The 14,383-nt window shown below is 37.6% G+C and overlaps 1 protein-coding gene across 3 annotated transcripts in view; it reads right to left on the bottom strand.

The window, feature by feature from the left end:
- The window catches only part of KYAT3 (kynurenine aminotransferase 3), a 58,049-nt gene that overhangs the window by 15,229 nt on the left and 28,437 nt on the right, over positions 1-14,383 (bottom strand). For all 3 annotated transcript variants that reach the window (XM_032361541.1, XM_032361542.1, XM_032361543.1), the window contains 4 exons: positions 11,075-11,224; positions 7,482-7,568; positions 6,340-6,465; positions 6,120-6,240 (listed from right to left, as the gene is read on the bottom strand). In XM_032361541.1, coding sequence (XP_032217432.1) covers positions 6,120-6,240; positions 6,340-6,465; positions 7,482-7,568; positions 11,075-11,224 — 484 coding nt within the window. The remainder of the gene's footprint in view (positions 1-6,119; positions 6,241-6,339; positions 6,466-7,481; positions 7,569-11,074; positions 11,225-14,383) is intronic.

The following is a 14,383-nucleotide window of genomic DNA, read 5'->3' as shown; positions in this document are numbered from 1 at the left end:
TATTTCAGTAGGTTTTTATTTTTTTAATTTATTTTTTATTTTTATTTATTTTATAGTTTTTATTTATTTATATGAGAAGGAGAGACAGAGAGCGCACAAGCTTGGGGGAGCTGGAGAGGGAGAAGCAGGATCCCCGCTGAACAGGGAGCCTGATGCAGGGCTCCAACCCAGGATGCTGGATCAGGACCTGAGCCAAAGGCAGATGCTTAATGACTAAGCCACCCAGGTGTCCCTTCAGCGGGTTTTTAAATATAATGTAACTTTTAACCTAAACACAATGAAAAATGTTACAGTACTTGAAAACACTGTAATATGTGACAGATTAAGTAATTTTAAGTAGCAAAATTACTTCCAGGGGCAGGAGTGTCAGTAGCCAGTTCCGGGCAGAGGTCACACAAGCAGAGGTCACACAAGCAGTGTCAGCAGTGGCAGTACATTCAATATTCTCTTCCTGTGGCTCCATTTTGGTTGTGGTCCTGACTACTGTTGTCTCAACTCTACTTTGCCCATTTTGTGAATCTATTTCTCCAGGCTTCCTATAGCAATGGTTCTTAAAATGTGGTCCCCACACCAGCAACAGCAGTCTCAGTAGGGAAGTAGTCAGGAAGGCAAACTATTGGACTGTATCCCAGAGCTACTGAATCGGAAACTCTGGGGGTAACGCCTGGCAATCTGGGTGTGCATGCATGTGCGTGTGTGTGTGTGTTTTGCTAACAACTTTTGAGATATAAATCCTACACCATAAAATTCACTTCTTTAAACTGTCCAATTTGATGATATTTAGTATATCAGCAGAGCTGTGCAAGCAGTTGGAGGAAGTCCATACCTTTTGGGTATCACCCCTTAATATCTCCATGGCCAAGAGCACTAGAACTTGTGCCTGAACGGAGCTCATCTCCCGTACTTATTCTCTCCATAATACATACCATACATAGCCTTCCTACTCTTAGAAATATTAGCCAGCATGTCAGCACTATGCTTGGGATCTATTTTAAAGAACAAAATCATCATGAAAAGGACACTTGTTTATAGAAGGAGCTGAAATAAGAAAGCAGAGCGTTGCCTTGTTGACCTCAACTGAGAACATGTCCATCAGGTCACTCTAATTTTTTGCCCCCTTCTGCATATTTATGAATGAAGTGCCAGGAGTATTGACTTTGGAGTTAAAAATCTATTTCAGTGGGCGATTCACAAATATGGATTGCACAAATAATGAGAAATAACTGCATAAATGTTTTCAAGTTGGTTGATATCTTTAAAAAAATCATTCAATCTTATACTTATTTACTTAACAAACACTTATTAGCAATGACCAGGTGCCAGAGACTAACCTAGATCTAGAGGAAACAAAGATAAGAAAGAAGCCATTCCTATCTTCAAGGAGTTTAATGTCTAGTGGGGGTAGGAGGAAAGTAAAACAGCAACCACAGAACAATGTGGAAAGTGCTGTAATCCCAACAGGCATGGAGTATCATGCAAGAACAGAAGAGGGTTTTAGGCGTAGCTTTCTGTAGACAGTAATGCTTGAGCTGAGACTTGGAAGACCACGTAAGCCTTTGCCAGTCAGAGATGAGGAAAAAAGGTATTTGTGGCAAAGGGCATGCTGGTGACAAAATGATGAAGGTTGAGAATGTAAAATCTTGCGAACTTTGCTGAACATTGGCAAAATGTTGCCTTATGAATCTTCCAAGAATGCTAACTACACTGCTCTTTTCATTCCTTAAATAATTTAGTCGTGAAGTTCTTCTCATGCAATCCCATGAGTTTTAAGTTCTTCTTATGCAGTCTCATAGTTTTTCACCTGTTCTGTAGAGGTACAGTAGATATTCTTCTGTTGTTCTAAGAGTCATGGTATACACAAACCTCTCTTTTTTTCCAGCAGTAAACTGATCAGCTGAATAACTTATAAGGAATTTTATATTAGTTAGCTGAATACTGAAAGATTTATATATCAATATCAATGTATTAATATATCTTTTTTCTAGAAAGAGAGGTTTCTTTTGTTGACTGAAATGTTATTTTATAGAAATCTGGAGATATCATTTGAATCAAGAATCTGATCCAAGAACAAATTCTACTACTTCAATAAAAAGGCCCTAAGGAATTTTAAAACATCTGGATGTTCATGTCCTCTCCACCTCAGCCACAGAAGTTAATGTAAACAGAACAGAATACTGAAGTCCTGTGTGTGAATCTAACAGGAAAAAACTAAAAAACAAAAAAGAATCTTTATAGGTCTGATCATTTAAAAAAAAAAAAAACACTATCTAGGGGCACTGGTTGGCTCAGTTGATAAAGCATGAAACTCTTAGTCTTGGAGTTGTGAGTTCGAGCTCCATGTTGGGTAGAGTTATTTAAAAACAAAATCAAAACCAAAAAACCTAGGGGCACCTTGCCAACTCAGTTGGAAAAGCACGCAACTCTTGGTCTCAGGGTTGTAAGTTCGAGCCTTACCATGGGTGCAGAGATTACTTAAATGAATAAATAAATAAAAACTAAACAACAACAATAACAAACAAATTTCAATACCTAAAGTTGGCAAGTTAAGCTTGCATTTTATATCTCTAAGGCAACTGGTCTTTGCACTTCCCATTTATGACCCATGATCCTTAAATCAGCCACAGCCACTATGAGTTATTTACAGGTAGCTTAGGCTTCAGTGAAGTCAGATGGGAATGAGAGGCATGAGGAAGAGTACTACCCCGGGGAAAACTGCTTCAGTAAAAGCACGAGGATGATGCTGCTTCATGATGTGTGGTTAGAAAGCCTTACCATCACACTCTGCAAATTGATGAAATAGCCATTTTGCATCTTTCATATAACAAAGGCCACCATATTTGAAGAAGAGCTAAGTTTTTGTGGAACCAAACTGCACTCTCTAAATAATGAAATAGTGAATTCATTTTTTTTTCTTGTTTATGGGCTGTTATAAACAACTAAAAAATCCGAGTTAAAAATGTATGTCTTGATATCTCCAGCAAGTAATATTTGCTACATTTTTAATATGAAGGGCTTATCATATGAGGTCTAAGCAATATAATAAAGGCTCAAACAATATATCTTAAGATCATTTAAAGTTATCTATTGGAAAAATATTGTTAAACTGAGTTAACTAAAACTCTGAAGATTTGAGGCATTATTGCATAGACATGAACTATGTTTTATGTTAAGTATAGAATTATATTCATTAGAAAGATGACTCTTCTCTCTGCTTAATTAAAAAATTATATTTAATTAATTAAATTAGAAATTACAAAAAATAATTATTTGTCCATATTGATCTGATTTTTGACTGGAAATAGTCCAAATGACCCAAAACAGAGAGATCATGAAGATGAACCCTAATGCAGTTTTCACACGGAACAGCAGTTTGCTGTGTCAAGGCATCACCGAACCTTTCAGATCTCTCTGGCTGTCTTCTCTGGCTATCCATTCTCCCTGAGAATATTCTCTTCCAAGGGTTCCACCATCAACAAAACTTTGATGACTGCCCAAACTGTTTCTCCTCATAATTTGATCCTGACTATCAGGCCTATCATTCCACTTGTCTCCAGACATCTTCTCTATATCTCACAAACACTGAAACTTAGCAAGACTAAAGCACGAGAGGCAGGAAATTCCTTACACCCCACAGATCTGCTCCTCCTCAGCACATCCCCACTTCTGCTTTAGAGCCTCATCACTGCTGAGGGGGCCAGGCCAGAGATCTCAGAAGCATACCTGCTTGCTCCCTTCCCGTCTTCAAAGGCTATACCCCCTCCCTGCCCAAGCCCCACATTGTTTTGATTCTAAACTCTACTGCTAACCTATCTGACTCACTTCAGATCCTCACCTATAGCTGGTTCTTAGCTTTATACTACAAATCCAATCATGTAACCAATTCCCTTGACATGACACATCTCTTGTTCTCGTTGGAACTCTGACAATCAAATTAATGTGTAGAATTAAAAAGAAAACAATTTTAAAGTCAATCAGAGAAAGACAATTAACCTATGATCTCCCTGATATGAGGAAGTTAAGAGGCAATGTGAGGGGTTTGGGGGGTAGGAAAAGAATAAATGAAACAAGAGGGGATTGGGAGGGAGACAAACCAGAAGAGACTTTTAATCTCATAAAACAAACTGAGGGTTGCTGGGGAGAGGTGGGTAGGGAGAGGGTGGTGGGGTTATGGACATGGGGAAGGTATGTGCTATGAAGTGTGTAAACCTGGCAATTCACAGAACTGTACCCCTGGGGCTAATAATACATTATATGTTAATTAAAAAATAAAAAATTTAATTAAAAAATCAATTTTAAGTTTTCTTCCTTGAAATTTTCTTAAGTGCTTAAAATAAGTACTACTATTTATCTGACAGTGTGTGCTACCAACGATGAAACAAATATTTAGTAAGTGAATACTAATGGCAAAATAAAAAAGTTCTGATGTGTTTATTTCAATGGCTCTTTGTTACAAATATGCACAGAACTGTGGTTTTTATATTGACTTCTTTTTTAAAAAAGATTTCCTTGTTTTAGAGAGAGAGAGAGAGAGTATATGTGCGTATGTGTGTGTGCGCATGAGTGTGGGGGGGTAGATGGAGAAGCAGAGGAGAGACTGTTCAAAGCAGGCTTCCCACTGAGCACAGAGCTTGATCTCACAACCCTGAGATCACGACCTGAGCTGAAACCAAGAGCTGGATGCTCAATCCAACAAGTCACCCAGGCGCCCCTAATGACTTCCACTTATTAAATTTCTGTTAGGAAAACTGTCTCTTGTTTCAGGATGGAAGACAATGTATCCTTATTTCATGATGTGAATTTCGTGGCTCTGAGGTACTCTGTATACTAAGGCTTTGAGTTTCAGAACCAGTGACTTCCTCCACAAGTTTAAACTCTGTTCTCATATTCGAGGCTATCAGAATTATCCTACTTTTCCATCATCATCTGTGCCTATTATATCCTTGTAAACCACCTGTCCTAATCTTAAGTATACCTTGATCTGTTACACCTCCCTGTCTCAGTCCATATTAGTTTATCTGGTATGAATTTTCTTCCTACCTCTCTGCTTAGCAAATTCCATCTTTTGCTCACTCCTCTGTTGATCCTCTCAAGCATTTGCTTTGTCCTCTGTATTTCTACTATTTATAATGTACATAGGGATAATTACTATATATACAACTATTTATATATAAGTACACTAATTTTTTATTTATTGATTTTTTTGCCTGAATGATTTTAGTTTTCTTTCCCTTATCCTTTTCATACTTTCTGTTCATTTACTCATCAATTGTGCTTTGATCCTCTAACATATGCAGGATCCTATCCTGGAAATTGGGCATTCAGAAGACACTAAAACAAACAAAGTTCCTACGTTCTAGCAGGTTAGAAGTAAACAATATAGGTCTTGATATTTATTATAAAGGAAAAAAACAAAACAGAATGGGGCAGGAGGGGCGGAAAGCAAAGCAAATGCTGGAAGGAGAAATCTTGTAACTATGTTATATATGGCCATAAAAACTGATATCAGAATAAAGCCCTGGGGTAGGTAAGAGACTGAGCCATGTGGATATCCAGGGAGAAAAGTGTTTCTGGGCATTGGAAGGACAAGTGCAAAAACTCTCAAGTTTGCAGCCGTGCATATATTCTTACAGCTGGTATCAGTCTGAACAATTCTAGAAGACACTGAGGCACTTGTGAGATGGACCAGTAGTAATGAAGAAATCTCTGGCAAAGACCAAGCAGCAATAGCTTACTGGCCCTTACATCTCCTGTTGACTTGGAATTTTGGCAACTTGCTCAGCAGAGAGTCCAGCTTGGGAACAAGTAAGCTCCCTGTATCTTATGTACTAAGTAATAGATGGATTCTTGACAAAAAGCCAAGGATATAGGCAAAAGTATGACTTCTCTGGTTTCATAGCTGTATAGTATGATCCAAAAATCTCCCTTAGTTTGTACTGCTTGTCCTTCAATCTGTTAATCATTTCACTCAAGCATCATTTATTCAAATCCCATTTAAGTGCTCATCCGGACAGATACCCAATGTAAGGACTATTTTAAAGCTGTTCTGGGATCCTTTCCAATCAGTTGTTCCACACGTGCCCAAACACATTTAGATTGTGACTCTATGTAATAATCAGTACCTATTTTTAGATGCTTATTTCCAGTATATACAAGCCATTCATAAACCTCATCACTGATGCAGAGCGTGTCATATTTGATGCAAAGGTCAGCAATTACTTGGAGTTCCTCTTTGGTATATACCTGTATGTATTAAAGAAAACAAAAGAGCAGAGCCAATTATGATTCAACGTGTGAGAAAATGATAGGTCAGAAGACTGTCTAAAGAGATCAAAGACTCACCTTGCCAATGGGGTTATGTGGAGTATTCAGTATAATAGCTTTGGTTTTAGAATTAAATTTACTTGCCAGTTCTTGAGGATCCAATGTCCAGTCAGAACTAGACCATTTTTTTCCACTGACAGGTTTCTAAGTATGAAGAATAAAATGTGATTTAATTCAATTGATTCATGTTTACTGCCTTACAAATAAATAACCTTACTGGGGGAAAAAAAAAATAGAGAAGGGTAAGGCCTTTAAAGGTAACTGAATAAATGACTAACAAAGAAAATAAACAGAAATCATTAAGCCTGGGCGCCTGGGTGGCTCAGTTGGTTGAGCGACTCCCTTCAGCTCAGGTCACAATCCCGGACTCCGGGGATTGAGTCCTACATCGGGCTCCCAGCTCCACAGGGAGTCTGCTTCTCCCTCTGACCTTCTCACCTCTCATGCTCTCTCTCACTGTATCTCTCTCTCAAATAAATAAATAAAATCTTTAAAAAAAAGAAAGAAAGAAATAATTAAGCCTTAAGAGCCCAAGAGGACTAGAGTCTCACGCTCACACCTATTAAATGGCAAAATAAAATCTTGTCGACACTTAATAGCTTTTAAGTGTCTACATTCCTTCAAGGGAGCCAGCTATAATGATGGTTAACATGTTTGGTACTTTAAGGCCATATAAGATTCTGATTTATCTTAGTGTATACTTATTTTAGTAAGATTTTTAAAAAGACATTGGTAGCATGCTTCATTAAATTCCTAAAAATAAAAGCAAAATTTTAAAAATTTCAGAATTTTCACTTAATTCAGAACTAAACAATCATTTATGGAGACCCAGCATAAACTGTTAGTCACTGGGGAGCAGTGCTATGAAAGTGAGTTAGAAATGGTCTCTGAGTTGGTCCTGCTTATGTTGGTGGGGAAGACACATATCTACAAGAGATAACATTAGATATAATGTGAATGCTGGTACAACAGAGACACATGGCAAACACAAGAGACAGTAATAAAAGTTGCTCTCTTCAAGATATTGGTTACCTTCAGCCGTAGCAGAGATACACAGTAAATCCCAAAAAGTAATCAAAGTTGAAGCTTTATCAGGGACAAAGCAATTGCATGTATTTTCAAAACATCCTGAAGAATGTGAATGGTGCTGGCAAACTTACAGATCTTAGGGGAATAAAAACAGGTGTTGCTCCAGCCATTCTCACCATGGGCTCATAGCAGTCATAGAAAGGCATTATTATTATGACCTAAAATGAAACCAAGTAAGAATTTAATGTATCAATTATTCATTCATTTAAAAAATACTGTGTACCTGCATTATACTACATGATGAGATGCAGCAGTGAAAAAGCTGGTCTTCCTTGCCTTCATGGAGCTAACAGCCAAGTGGAAAAGACCTTAGAGATACACTTGTTCAGGAGTCCTTGATCTCTTAATGAGGTCTACAGAAGGGCTTGCAGTCGGGATTCCTGAAATTATATGTAAAACTTCACATGGGCTTAGGTAGATTTTTCTGGGGGAAGAGGCCATGTCTCATCACATCCTCGAAGGAATGTTCCAGCCAAAACATTAAGTATTTCTTTAAATTTTAAATTACAAAGTAAAATACCAGAGAGGGGCAGAAGCCAAAGACTGTAAGGGAAGATGACACAACATCACTCTCCATTATGGGGTACCACTTTCCCAGCATTATCCTGGGGGTAAAGATGTTTCTTTCTGCTCAAAAGCACTCCAAAACCAAGACTGGATGCAGGGAGACAGGTTAAGATGCTATTGTTAATGTCTGATACCCACAATTTCACTGTGGGTGACTTATATCTAGATTCAGTCTTTTTTTCTAGCCCCTTAAGATATATATTCCTTGTTCCTTGGCCTCTACATGTTCTCTCTCAGTCACCTGTGGGCTGGCTTTTACATCAGTCAATGGGCCAATCCAACATGTCCAGTTGGTATCTAGCATCCTTTTTACTTTTCTATAAGGAAAGTTTGAACACATAATTTATACCCATCATATATATTCTCTTTTTCTTTATATATACATATATATTTTCTTTTTTCTTTTAGAGAGAGAGAGAACACACAAATATGGAAGTGAGGGGTCGGTGGGGGGAGAGAGAGAGAGAGAGAGAGAGAGAGAGAGACTCTTAAGCAGGCTCCATACCTAGCCTGATGCAGGGCTCAATCTTAGATCATGACCTGAGCCAAAATCAAGAGCCAGACACTTAAACCAACTGAGCCATCCAGGTGCCCCTCTTTTTATCTTTTTAAGCCCAGTAATATTCCATGAAAATTTCCTATTATTATACTTTTAATATTTATTATCTTAATGGCCACTTGGGAGTCTTAGAATAGTCTTTTTTTTTTTTTTTTTTTTTAAATCATTTGCTTGTATAAAGAACAATGCTGGGGGACCTGGGTGGCTTAGGTGGTTGAGCTTCCAACTCTTGATTTCAGCTCAGGTCATGATCTCAGGAGCGTGGGACTGAGCCCCATGATGGGCTCTGTGCTTACAGAGGAGTCGGCTTAAGATTCTCTCTCCCTCTGCTCCTCTCCCACCAGTGCCCATGTGTGCTCTCTCTCTAAAATAAATAAATCTTTTAAAGTAAATAAATAAATAACAATGCTATGTTTATTTGTGATTATATATAGTTTCTCTGCTTTTAAATAGCTGAATAAACTCGTAAGATTGCTACTGCTAGATTAAAGCGTACAAACATTTTTATGGCACCTTATACAGACAGCCAAATTGCTTTAGAAAAACTGAGTAACTATTTCTAATTTCACAAATCAACACTAAGTTGACTCACTTAACTTCTGTCGGTTAAATTAGTGATACCTGATTGTTGTTCCAAATTTGCACTTTTTACTGTGTATTTCTTATGATGTAAAATGCCTGTTCAAAGGCCTTACATTCTAAAGCCCCTTTGTTTGTGCTAGTCATTCAGTTCACACTGAGCACCTACTACTATGCTAGGTGTTAGCTACTGTGCAGGGCAAAGAAGTCTATCTTTGTTCATTCCCTTTGGAAGGGATCTTTCCCTTGGTGGGCTGTAAGTTCCTAATTAGTCTGCGAAATTCTCAGGGACCAATATGACCTATCTTTGAACTCTGGTGAGAAACACAGGTACCTGATCTTAAGTGAGAGCTCAATAAAGGAAAATAAATTGGAGAGGCAGGGAGGTAAAATTGAAAGAATATACTGACACGCTTTGCTGCAATTTCCTTATTTTTATGGTGGGAGTAATTCCTCTCTCTTTCTGCAGAGTATTTATTGAGTATTCAGTATTTCAGGGACTGGTTGTAGAGCAATAAACTAGTTCTCCTGGAAGTTACATTCTACCAAGACATTAAATAAGAAAACAAAGAAGTAAATTGGATAATTTCAGATAGTAATAGATGTTATAGGAAATAAAACAGGTGGATGTGATAGAAAGTGACATGTGTGTGGTTTCAAAGATCAGATACAGTGATCAGGGAAGAAGGAACAAAGGAAAGAAGGGTGAGGGCTGAGCCTCAGGATGCTCCTGCTGATTGCAGAAGGGAGGAGCAAGAAAGGATTAAGAACATCAAAGAATGAGATGAAACTTTCAACTAGTTTACAGGCTCAAAGGAGATTATGTATATGAAAGCATACCTGTACTTCCTTAAGATGTTTCCTTAAGGAGCTTATTGTCTGGCATAGTAGAGGGAATTAGAGATGTAACAGAGTAACATAATACAAAGTAACAGCAGTATCTTTTATAGAAGCTGTACAGGGAAAGTGCCATGAGAGTTCAAAGAAAGGAATTAACAACATAGATCCAGGTAAATATTCATTCTTCAGACTTGGCTTAAGCAACACCTCTCTGGAGTCTTCTGAGTCTATGTTAGTAGAGCCGTCACCACCATAACTAACACATTCTCCACAACTGACTGTCACACGTATTCCAATTCACCAGTTGGAGAGTATCTCCTCCACTAGACGGGGAACTCCTGCCACACAGAAACTGTCTCCCAGGGTGCCTAGTATAGGAGATCCTCAGTGATTTCTGAATGAATGAAGAGGTCAGGAAATACTGGAGCAGGGGTACTGGAATTATGATGGGGATGGAGGGGCAGCACTGAGTCTGGGGTCATGTGGGTCACAGTACCAAAGCAGAAGTCATTCATGCTTCTTGTTACATATGGGGCTGCTAACGATGCTGGGCATAAAACACCCCAACCAAATACTTGCTGAGTTCAGATAAGGGTAATTTTAGTCATGCAAATGAAAGATTCATTTTCCCCATCACTGCTAGCCCCTTCCACTTACCCTTATCTAAACAGGCTGTAAAAATACGAATGAGTCACATGCAATGAAACAGATGAATCTCAGACATAATGATAAATGAAAGAAGCTGTTCAAGAGTATATACTGTGTGATTCCATTTATAGCGGCTTAAAGAGCAGGTAAAAGGAGACTATGGTGCTAGAAGACAGAAGAGTAGTTACCTCTGGAAGAATATAAATGAGGCAGAGGCAAAAGGGAGCCTTCTAGGTGCTAGAAATGTACCATATCTTCATCTGGTTTGTGGTTACCTGGATACATATTCACATAAATATAAACATATGCATGTAAACAATTTGTCAAGCTGTGTACTTAAGATTTGTGGATTTTACTCATGTGTACTATACTTCAAATATAATTAAAAATAGAATGTAAAATAAAAGATTCAAAGGCAGTACAAATAATAATAATTAAATATAGATAAGATGATAATGTTAATACACTTACTTCATCTCCCTCATCAATTAATCCTTGAATGGCATTAAAAAGAGATCCATATGCTCCTACTGTCACAAGGATTTCTTTATTTGGATTGATTTGATTTTGATAAAATTTTTCATATAAGCAGGCTAGAGCTTTCACAAGTGATGGATGACCCTGTTGAACAAAAAAGAAGGAAAAAAATCTTAAATTTGATTATGGGATCTACTTCTTGAAGGTACTCTGGATCTAAAATGAAAGAATTTTTAAAATTTGGGTTTCATGTTTACAACTATCCAAAAAAATTTGTATTTTTTAATGAAAATAAGATACATTTTCCCCCTACTTTCAGAGGATTCCTACATGAAGGGTAATAAAAACTTGCTAATGACTTAAAAAAAAAAACATTAAACAATTGCTTTTGGGATTTAAAATTCCACTGTATTTGCTTTGGTAAAAATTGACCTCAATACCAAATATGTCTTTGATAGTACATTTTTTGACAGCAATCAAATCACATTCAATTATGTTATTTTTTTTCAATTACTTTATTTTTGATAGTAATTAAATTATATTGGGTAGAGTTGGACTTTTTTCCCAGCTAAAATAAGAAAACCTGCATTGTCTCTATATCCTGACTCTGTTCTTCCATGTTACCAAAGAGAAGGCTATTATGCCAACCAATGGACTATGGAGAGAGGGCAAAAACAAATTCCCCAAAGAAATGTATATTAGTGCTTATATGAGAGTTATGTTAGGAGGGAAGCAGAACATTCTTTACCACATGATAGCCAAGAGGGGAGGAGTCATTCAAGCAAACATTCAAGCATTCAAGCAAACAATGTTCACTAGAGGAATGAAGGGACTGTAAATCCAAAAACTCTGAGAGATATAGGGAGGTTTTTTTCCCCCCCTAAGATTTTATTTATTTGTCAGAGAGACAGTGAAAGAGAAGGGGAGGGGCAGAGGGAGAAGCAGGTTCCACACTGAGCAAACATCCCAATGTGGGACTCGATGCCAGGACCCCGGGATCATGACCTGAGCTGAAGGCAGACGCTTAACTGCCTGAGCCACCCAAGCATCCCTGAGCCACCCAGCTCAGCATTCCTGTAGGGAGTCTTAACTCCTTTATTCGATCTTCCTCGATTCATCTCTTCTATGTTCTCTGTTCCTCCCTTCTTCTCTTTCTTTCCCTTCCCTTTTCCCCTCCTTGTCTTATGTAGTACTGAATTCAGTATTTCTTATTTATTATTGTTTCCTAGCATGCAGCTCCTCTTTTTGCTTTTGGAGAACCTCCTTAATTTTCAGTCAGTTGCAAGTGAGAGTCCAAGCGCTGGGCATGTGCCTTTTTTGCAAAGCACCTAGGGCTGTAAAGGAATAAACTGGGTCAGGACACAAGTAAGGCTGGTAGGATATACCTCAGATTTATGAAGTAAAAGAGCCTTTGGTCATTTTAAGTTATCCATCCAAGCTCATATAAAAAGGAGGCATTTGTTGTTGTTGTTGTTGTTGTTGTTAAAGATACTTTTGTTTGTCACCTTTGTCAGAATGTTGGTTAGTATGTCACAGATCCTCACCCAATTAAAATGAATAAAAACAAAGCTGTAGCATATTTTTCATATTTTGAAATTAGGAGATAGTATAATATTAGAGAAACTGGGTATAATTACTAATGGGGGTGGGTGGCGAAATACAGCAGTAAACGAAAAAATAATAGCAAGAGAAAGAGACTACTTAAATTCAATCTCCAAAAAATATATACAGTTTGTGAAAAGAGCAAGGGAAGATTGTCATCATTCCTGGAAATCCAAAATTTCTTTTGAATTTCATTTTAATAACAGGTCTAACAAATTCTAGCAAGGGGTGATCTGAAAGCAACCATAAACACTACACATTTCCTCAGAATAATAAGGGTCTGTGTTTTAAAAAATTTTTAATTATAAAAATAACACATGCTTCATATAATAATTAAAACTAGGCAAAGCTCTGTTAAAAAAGTATAATGATCTCTCCTCAACAACACTGCCTTCCCATCTCCCTGAGGTGACCAATGTCATTCACAGCCTGGTGACAGTGCGATACTATCTGCTGTACTTATTCAAATAAAAAACACATATATAAATATACTTACATATATTTACAAAAACTGGAAAATATTTAAAGAATGGGCATAGGTCACAGCAAAGGAAACAATCAACTAAACTAAAAGACAATCTACAGAATGGGAGAAGATATTCACAAATGACATATCAGATAAAGGACTAGTATCCAGAATTTATAAAGAATGTATCAAACTTAATACCCCAAACCCCAAAAAATCTAGTCAAGAAACGGACAGAAGACCTGAACAGAAATTTCTCCAAAGAAGACATACAAATGGCCAAGAGACACATGAAAAGAAGCTCAACATCACTCATTATCAGGGAAATAAAAATCAAAACCACAATGAGATATCGCCTCACACCTGTCACTATGACTAAAATTAACAACTCAGGAAACAAGAGATGTTGGCAAAGATGCAGAGAAAAAGGAACCCTCTTACACTGTTGGTGGAAATGCAAACTGGTAGCCACTCTGGAAAACAGTATGGAGGTCCTCAAAGAGTTAAAAATAGAACTACTAGGGGCGCCTGGGTGGCTCAGTCAGTTAAACCTCTGTCTTCAGCTCAGGTCATGATCCTGGGGGTCCTAGGATCAAGCCCTGCATCAGGCTCCCTGCTCAGTGGGAAGTCTGCTTCTCCCATTCTCCCTACCTGATGCTCCCCCTGCCAAATAAATAAATAAAAATCTGAATAAAAAAAAAAATAAAAAAGAACTACCCTGTGATCCAGCAACTGCACTCCTGTATTTACCCCAAAGATGTGTTGATTCAAAGGGGCACCTGCGCCCCAATGTTTATAGCAGCAGTGTCCACAACAGCCAAAATGTGGAAAGAATTCAGATGTTCATCAACAGATGACTGGATAAAGAAAATGTGATATGTATGTGTGCGTGTGTGTGTATATATATATATATATATATATATATATATATAGATACCAATATATATACTAATTCAAAAGAAGTATGTACCCCATGTTTATAGCAACATTATTTACAATGGCCAGACTACAGAAGCAGTCCAAGTGTCCATCAAGAGACGAATGGGTAAAGATGTGGTACACACACATACACACACACAAATACACACACAAAATGGAATACTACTCAGCTATCAAAAAGAATGAAATCTTGCCATTTGCAACAACAACATGGGCCAGAGAGTCTAATGCTAAGTGAAGTCAGTCAGAGACAGACAAAGAGTATACACTTTCACTCATATGTGGAATATAAGAAA

The sequence above is a fragment of the Mustela erminea genome, chromosome 10 (genome assembly GCF_009829155.1).
Source record: "Mustela erminea isolate mMusErm1 chromosome 10, mMusErm1.Pri, whole genome shotgun sequence".
Lineage (NCBI taxonomy): Eukaryota > Metazoa > Chordata > Mammalia > Carnivora > Mustelidae > Mustela > Mustela erminea.
The sequence above is the reverse complement of the archived record's forward strand: the minus strand, read 5'-3'. Positions and strand labels throughout refer to the sequence as shown.